Below are 8,856 nucleotides of genomic sequence, written 5' to 3'. Positions count from 1 at the left end.
AAATGAATCAACTAAATTAACCAAATTAAAGCTAAACTACACACAAAAAAAAATCTAAGCAAAAAACTTTATTACAAAACATTTCTAAATGTCTGTGTTAAATATGTATCTTTATGCAAGATCTTAATGCTATAATTTGTCTGCTTTCGATTATCATATTCTTGACACTTTGACTGTGAGGTTAATCGAAAGGTGTATTCACCCTGAATAACATGATTCTCACCTCATATGAGGTAATGCGGTGGAAAAAGTTATTTACCTGAATACCTCCACACACCTGTTAACACCCTAGGGAAGAAGCACCTGTTCACTGGCTGTGTTTACTCCCGCTCCCCTCAGTCTGTGAGTTGTAATCAGTGTCTGTGTGATGAATATCTACAGCCCATAACGCCCATCTCATTCCAGCAAGTCATGAAGGACATTATGTTGTAACAGGCGTGGCAGGCAAGAGAGGCTTTGTAGTTTGGAGGAAGATGATGATTTAATCTGCAAAAGTAATTTGACTATTATAAAATTGCACCAGTCTCTATTTTAGCCTCATGAATTACAGATATGTTCACCATATCATGCAAGACCTAGCTACAATCCACCTGAAGAACATGCACAAGTTGTGTTGATAACTCTTTTTAGGCTAAAAGGTGAAAGGAAACAACAGTGCAACTGAGCTGTCACTGGATGTCATGATTATCTTGCAGGTTTTGTTGGATACTGACGAAGAAGAACACATCCATGACCAATCAAACAGTATTCAGTTGTATCGTTTGATAAAAATCTACAGCAGAAAGTGTCAGCTCACACCTCAGAGCAAATAATTGCCTCTCACTACATGCAAGTCAGAAAAAAAGGGGGACAGTTTGCCAATAATACATACTTAATGTCCTGTATTACTTTCACATGAAGCATGCATTCACTTATTCATGTAGTCAGATTATTGCAGGCACAGAGCAAAATTAAATGCCGATCGAAATGACTACAGATCATTTGCATAGGAATGTCTTGGCTTTGATTTGAGCACAACATGACAGGCTGATGGCATTCTTCCAGCTGTGGTGTTTCACTCCCTCTGCTGGTTAGCAAATGAGATGTAAGGAGGGAATGTTATTGCAGATTTCATGTTAAATGTTAAAGAGGTAATTTTGTTGCCTGATATCAAGCTCAAAGTGTCAAGTTAGGTTTGGACCAGAGTAATACATATAAAATAGTATACTATTTTTGTTAGTTTGCAATTTCAACTTAGTTTAAGTCACATCTTCCACATTAAAAATCCGAGATACATGGAAAACTTTCTGAAACCAATGTCCACAAGTATTACCACAGCGACTGCACTTTGCCATATTTCTTGCCAGTATCGCGTGTGGAAGCACTGACTCATCAGTTGTTCACATGATTTACATCTGCTTTTGAAACTTGAAAAAAAAAACACTTATGCTTTCTTTTAAAAGAGTAGCTCACACCCTTCTTTGACCTTCCTTTGTTTTTTTCCACTACTCCTATTATAGAAACACTGTTGCTGACGTACTGCTCTAATGACACAAATAGAAAAGAGAACATACCATCAGTGTTAGTCAATATTACAATATGATGATGAGATTGTCATTATCACTCTTTTTTTTAGGGAGGGGACAGGAGGGGCTGCCTTCATTCAGTCATTTTTTAAAAAAGATTTGTTTATGTAAATGAACAGTGTTGCCTAATTCAAACACATGCAATCTGGTTGTAATGAATGTGTAGAAAGCTTAGAAAATAATTAGGATTGGATATTAGCGGAGTGTCTGAAGGATGATGAACCACTGCCCTTTAAGTGCGATACAAGAATTTAGCATTTGAGTATCAATTAAATTGATCAATATCAGTTGTATATGCTTTTGAGGCAATTCTGGCTCAATGGCACAGCCTACTGTCCTCAAGTGGTACTGCAGCGCTGCAGGCTAAACAGACTGTACACAGCTGCAAATAAGAAACACAAAACGTACTTGTATTTATGTATGTATCTATTTGTATTTATTGTCAGTTTAGCCTTGCTGATTTGAATCTACTGCATAATCAATATTCCTACAAGAAACAGTACGTATATTGTATTTTTCTGAGTAAAGCTTTTTAAAAAAAATAGTAATAAAAATAATATTGAATGATAGGAAAACATATAAATTGAGGAATAAGCTCGGACATCAATGTGCAGATTCCATCGTATCAGATAAACAATCCTCTTTTGTCGTCTGTGATATTAAATTTGTAAATAAAACCTCGCAGTTGTCCAGAGTCACGTGACTCAAGCGTAACTGTCGTACGTCATGCTGTATACTAAAACAAGTGAATTCAATCCGGAAGTAAGATGCTGCTCGTCTCGGAGATGTTGTCTACCGCATCGTAACGTCAGACAAACCCAACAAAAATTAACGGTAGATAGTTTATATCGAACCAGAGGCAAAGCGACAACATGAAATATCTTGTATGTGAATGTTTGGCTGCTGCGGATAATTAGTGAAGGACAACAGGATGCTAAACAACCGAGCTGACGGAGGCTCCTACACGGTGAGACACAGCAGTTAGCTCACTTTGTAGTCGTCGTTTCAGTGTATTCTGTCGTTACAACTGTAAAAACATTTTAAGGACGTTTTTGGTATCCGTATTTTATGTCTCTCCACGTCGAAAAAGTGTATTTTATATCAAAATATATTAGTATACTTCAGACTCCTACTTGAATGTCAGTAAGGAAACATAACTTCATGATAACTTCACATCTTTGAGTTGCCACAGAGACATAATGCCAATGAAAACACTCAACTGAAATCATGTTTTTGTTAAGTGTACTACAGTTAAGTTATGCAAGTTATATGAATGAGTTTATTCAATGTAACTGAATCGACTGAATATTTCTTTCCTCTTTAGGACAATCTCATTGGGACTTTGCTTGCTATTTTTGGAAATGTACTTGTCAGCATCGCCTTAAGTATTCAGGTACAGAGCTTCTTCTTCTATTGAAGAAACCCCGATATTTACTTACTCTAGTGTCTGTTATTATATCTGTACTGCACATACTGTATTGTATGCATAATAAGGTAGTTAAAATTGCAAGTACAGTCATTATGTCTCCTATATGGTATCGTTTTGCCTTTTTATTACTGTGCTCTTATGTCACTACTCTGTCAGTATACATCATCTTCAATAGGGCTACACTTTAATTACTATATACTTTATTAGCTTTCATAGAAGTTTTTATGTATTAAATATTCTATCACATTATCATGATACATTCATTTTCCCCCTATTGCCCATCCCTGCTATACTGTTTATTTATAATTTCCCAACAGCAAAACCATTTTGCCTTGTTTGGTTTAAGACAACTTTATGTGTTTGCTTTCCTTAGGCTATGCATAGCATGCAGTTAGTTTTCTGTTTACCTTCTGTCAATCAATGTGTTTTACCAGCATGCCTCTCACTTACAGAAATACAGCCATGTGACGTTAGCAGGGACAAAAGACCCGCGTGCCTTCTACCGCACAAAGACCTGGTGGTGCGGTTTTTTACTGACCTGTCTTGGGGAATCAGCCAACTTTGTCTCTTATGCCTTCGCACCCCTCGCTCTTGTAGCACCTCTTAATGCTGTGTCTGTCCTGAGTGAGTGTTTGTTTCACATTCCCTGATATATTGTCAGTGATGTATGGGCATAAATATTCAGTATAATCTCTCATAAATCGTTTACAAAACGAAGCAGTTTCACTCTGAAATGGCCTTAAAAATATGTATTAACAGTATCAAACTTGTACATCAAATAAATGAAAAGGAAAGTTTGTATTAACATCTTGCATTATGCTTTTCTTTGTTTTTCAGCGAGCTCAATTTTGGGCCTTATTTTTCTGCGTGAGAAATCTAAGACAAAGGACTTAGCAAGTAAGTTCAACATTAGTAAAAACTAAGTAAAAGCTGAATCGGGTGCAACTCAAATCAGGGACATCGAATTTCAGAAAGAAAAAACTGTTGCTAGTGCAAACTGTTCACACTATTGAAGGCCTTAAATCAATCAGTAAGTTTTGCATATGTGTTTGCCAGAAGATGTGGTTGCAGTGGCACTGTCACTGACACTCACAAGGAAATGATATTGAATTGGTGCCATTGTATGCAAATTCCTAATCAGCCTCATGGCACTTGGCAGACTGCATTCTGCCTCTTTAGCTGTTATACAGTGACCTGAATTATAGTCAAAAGGTTTACCCATGCGCACACCTTATTTTGTTGGAAGCTAATGCTATAAGATTTTACAAAGGTACAATTTCTTGTGTAATAAAAAAAAAATACTGTTTGCCAAGTTTCACTGATGACTGTAAGTCCTTCTACTACATCATGTTTTATTTCCTTCTTCACAGAAACTGAATATATGTCATTTGTTGTGTGTTATTTCAGAGCACTATGGGCTGTCCTTCCTGGGTTGTATCCTCACCGTAGGAGGAACATACCTCTTTGTAGCGTTTGGACCAAACTCTCATGAAAAACTAAAAGCAGAAAACATTGTGTCGCATATTGTAGGATGGCCTGTTCTCTTGTATCTGGTAAGATATATTCATTTAATTAATACGCTTAGAAGCTCAAGGCTCTAGACACATTCAACTCTACTGTGCTTCCACTCCACACTGAGATATAAAACTACTGGATTTAGGTGTAGCAGCCAAACGTATGACATTGCTAAATAGTATATTAGAAAGTTACAGCATTTTTAGAGACTGTATTTTACGTATGTGGGCCTGTAAAATGCAATTTCTACTCGCCTATTGCACCCATCATTCATGTTATGCCAATACAACATCTTTTAAAACCTTGCAGTACTGGTTTGGCAGTTCTCATGTTTTGTTTTTGTTGAGACTGTCAAAGGTGTTAAATCATTGCTCATTTTTGAGGCTTTAGTTTGTAGTGTTGAAAAGAAAATATGCTGTGTCTTTGAGTCAGAGTTGGATTTGGTCTATTTGTGAGTGTTGCTCGGCATAATGTGTCTGTTCAACTTGCAGAATTGCAGTTTGTACACACCAGAAATTCAGGCAGTGGCTCCCGTGATTTACAATTACAGTGACATCTGCACTAGTGAGTCATACAGTATTATTGTTAAATACCAATTACTAGTGTCATGTGTCATCTTTAAACATTGTCTGACAGTCGCTTTTTTTTAATGAATTTTTAAGGCACGTACAGTTATAAGAGGCCATATTGTCACTCCCTGAATTTCTGGTGTATCAGTCACAAATCATCATTTAATGTGGCAAGGATTAAATATCTCAATAATCATGAAAACATACAAACACTGGACAACTGCAAGATTAATCTGGCTTTTATTGAATCTGCTGTGTTTCCCGTTTTGTGTGTTTGATACTAATTTGGTGTTTATTGTTGTTGTTGTTATCCTTATCAACAGCTCCTGGAGATTATCATGTTCTGCCTGCTTTTATACTTCTACAAGCAGCATAGTGCTAACTACCTCGCTATTATTCTGCTGCTGGTTGCTCTACTGGGTGAGTCTCCAGCATTAAAAGCCAATCAATTTCATACCATCTATAAAGTCACCATAATTAATTTGACCACATGATTCAATATAGTTATTTCGATGTTTTGAACGTTCAGGAGGCGACAAAGCTGGTGTGAAACCATTTTTATTTCACTGTTTGTTCTTTGTTTAACTGTACTTTTGTGTTTTGTGCACAGGCTCTGTCACAGTCATTACAGTGAAGGCGGTGTCCGGCATGTTGGTTCTCACCATCGAGGGCACCATGCAGCTCAACTACCCGATCTTCAGTGTCATGTTTGTGTGCATGGTGGCTTCAGTCGTCTTCCAAGCCAGGTGAGTGACAGGAACACCAAAGACAAAGTATTTATTGCAGTTGGCGGCAAAAAGTCATGATGACAACAGCTAAAGATACATACACCTTCTTGAAAGAGCTTTTGTATATGAACTACTGTAACACTGGCTTGTTTTTAATCATGAGTCTATGGTGCAAGCTACAGATGGACAAAATGAGTCATGGTATTTCAGTTTTCTTGAGAAGCATTTGTTCACCATTTTGTGTGTTACTGTCTTCTTAGATTTCTCTCCCAAGCTTGTAAGCTGTTCGACTCCTCTCTGATCGCCAGTGTCAACTACGGCTTCTCCACCATCTTTGCTGTGACTGCTGGTGAGTTCTTGGGATTCTTTGCTGCATTCTTTTATGTGTGTTTTGACAGGTAGTTTTCAATCTGACCTGAGTTAACAGGTGTGTTCAATTCATTGCCCAACACAAAAGAAAAGCAGCAGTGTTACGGAGCCTGAGGAGCAGCACTCTTGCACTGATTTTACACACCTTTACAGTCACAACATGGAAATCATCCAAGGTTTCTTTTCTTCTGGTTTTCAGGAGCTGTGTTTTACTTAGAGTTTAAAAATGAAGACATTCTTCACATCAGCATGTTTCTGCTGGGGTGAGTGATCATTAACTAGTCCAGTATTTATAACACTATAGCCCAACTCTAAGCTACACAGAAAACAGACATCTGATGAAGGCTGTAACTGATTACTTTGTGCCGTGTACAGAGCTGCAGTCTGTTTCCTGGGGGTTTTCCTCATCACCAAAAACAGGAAGAGGACCAAGACGTTTGAGCCTTATGTCACTATGAACATGACTGATGGTTGGTATTAACTGTACACGAATAGAAAATACTTTTATTTAGATTTAAAGCTACACTGGGCACATTTCTTTTTCCATAGAAATACTGTACACATGTCTTTTAACTCATTACTCTTCACACTTTTTAGCGTTTTACCAAACCTGCCAAGTGTACCTTTTAAACACTAAATACAGAAAACTGAACATTGAGATTTTAACTGAGACTTTAACTCTGCAGTTGCTTATTTGAAGTCATGCAGTAAGTGCGTATAGAAGTTAAACTACCTGTCTTTTCTGTGATCAGGTCTCCCAACTATTCATGACAAGGGCATGGTAGTTCAGCCAGACTTCGCCGGTTCTTTCTCGTACGGCACTCTGGTCAACAACGATGGAGTGGCTCCTGCTAATCTACCCGTCAACCTGGGACAACCGGCAGTCACCTCCCGATCCATCGATGCATCTCACGGGCCACCTGACCTGAAGAAAGATTAGAACCAACCATTTATATTCTTTATCTTTTTTCCTCTCACTCCATTTCACTATAAACACAATTCAAGGACCTTAAAAGGCAAATATGGGTATCTTCAGTTTTCTTTTCACATGAACACCAGTATATGAAGATTTCCTGACCTTCCACAACCCTCCAGCCTAGTTGGAGGTGTCCATTGGGTGCTTTAATGTTCTTTTTACTCTTGCACTCCTCTACATGCTTTCTTTTTTACATTTCTAAACCAAAATGTGACCTTTTTAGAAGCTTTCCTATTTTCAGAAGATGTCAGCTGTATTCATTCCAAAAAAATCAACAGAACTAACGTGAAGCTGCTGGATGTGATGTCAGTACAGGACACGTGGATTCACAAACATGGCTGCAGAAATATGACTGCAGATACAGTGTTGTGCCTTGAAGCTTACTACCCCGTGTTAGCTTTGAGGTGTGAGGACTGACCTCAGTGTGACTGTTAAGCAATTTTGTTCCCATTTAGCCATAAATGGGAACATACAGTGATGCGTTCTTCCATTTTTAAAGAGGATAGTGAAGTTACTCCTCAATTTCAGGTCATTACCAACATTATTATATGAATATATATAATGTAGCTGCAGACTTCTTCAGAAGACTTGCCAATGAACATTTTAACTTTGCAGCTGTTTTAAACATCTGTCTCTAACTGTCTTCTGCGAGCAGTTTTCACTCCACTGTTCTCTGCCTCGCTGGTGGGATTGTATTAATACTTTTTTTCCGATGTGACCAAACAATGGCTGTAGTTTTAATTTATTATAATTTATTTATTAATTTTTAAGTTTGCTTTTAATGTGCCTTGAAAAGTAGCTTTACACTGGATAAATTACCGTAAATGCTGTACATAACCCAGGTAGGCGAGGGAAGCATCACTGCAGCAGTTCAGTTATCAAAAGGCAACTGATCTGTCAGTGCGTCTCTGAATCAAAACAAAACTCTGAAATGCTTTGAAAAGAAAGGTAGTAACGGTTTTGACTACTCAAAATACATTTGCATTTTGAAATTACTGATATACTGTACAATTTGTTCAATGTATAAGTGGAAAAAGTCTACAAGTCTAAATTTGCCTTAAAGAACTTAAAAATAGTTAATTCTGGTTTTCCTTTAACTTAACACCTTGGAGTTTCTGATGACAATATATCAAGAAATAAAACTGAAGATATTAAGTTGATGTTGATAAATTACCATGAATTATTTGTAATGTAACCTTTTCATTTTTAGAAGCTGTAAGATAATACAGCAGTAAGTGAAATGTCTTTTAAGTGTTCTATGATAAATACTCCACAATGAATAAAAGGCTGTATAAATCGGATACACTCCACCTCTACATACAGTATGTGGCAATGCATTTTTACAGTGTTAATAAAGCAGAGAGCCTCAGCACAGTATGTAGTATGTGGTTATTTTGGTGGTATGGCCTAAGGTTGTTGACTGAAGTGTGTTACGTGAAGAAGCTCAACATTTGCATCCCTATGTGAACTAACTGAAAGACAGCCTGACAGCCTTTGAAACACTGTTTAAGCTGTAAACTTTTCTCCTTGTAAATTATATGTTGATAATTACTTCTCTTAAGTCATTTTTAAAGAAAAGATATCCTAATTTTTCCAGGTTCCAGCTTCTTAAATCTGAGTATTTTCTGGTTTCTTCAGTCTTCTAACGTAGTAAACTGAAGATCTTTGGGTTGCACGTTAGGCTTTGTGAAACAGTGATCAACCT

At 37.3% G+C, this 8,856-nt stretch overlaps 1 protein-coding gene across 1 annotated transcript; it reads left to right on the top strand.

Annotated features, from left to right (window-relative positions):
• Nucleotides 1–2,300: 2,300 nt before the first annotated feature.
• On the top strand, nt 2,301–8,525 carry nipal3 (NIPA like domain containing 3). The gene is made up of 11 exons (XM_044374965.1): nt 2,301–2,532; nt 2,890–2,958; nt 3,447–3,618; nt 3,832–3,891; nt 4,402–4,547; nt 5,402–5,498; nt 5,689–5,824; nt 6,067–6,155; nt 6,375–6,438; nt 6,551–6,645; nt 6,928–8,525. The coding sequence occupies exons 1-11, from the start codon at nt 2,497–2,499 to the stop codon at nt 7,113–7,115; spliced, it is 1,152 nt and encodes a 383-aa protein (XP_044230900.1). The 5' UTR covers nt 2,301–2,496; the 3' UTR covers nt 7,116–8,525.
• The last annotated feature ends 331 nt before the right edge of the window (nt 8,526–8,856 follow it).

This window comes from Thunnus albacares, chromosome 15 (assembly GCF_914725855.1).
Source record: "Thunnus albacares chromosome 15, fThuAlb1.1, whole genome shotgun sequence".
In the NCBI taxonomy this organism is placed as follows: domain Eukaryota; kingdom Metazoa; phylum Chordata; class Actinopteri; order Scombriformes; family Scombridae; genus Thunnus; species Thunnus albacares.
This window is presented reverse-complemented; position numbering and strand designations above follow the sequence as displayed.

Coding starts and splice junctions, on each gene's coding strand:
- nipal3 (XM_044374965.1), top strand. CDS start 2,497: ATGCTAAACAACCGAGCTGACGGAGGCTCCTACACG. Junction 2,959..3,446: donor GCATCGCCTTAAGTATTCAG/GTACAGAGCTTC, acceptor TCTCACTTACAG/AAATACAGCCATGTGACGTT. Junction 6,646..6,927: donor CACTATGAACATGACTGATG/GTTGGTATTAAC, acceptor TTCTGTGATCAG/GTCTCCCAACTATTCATGAC.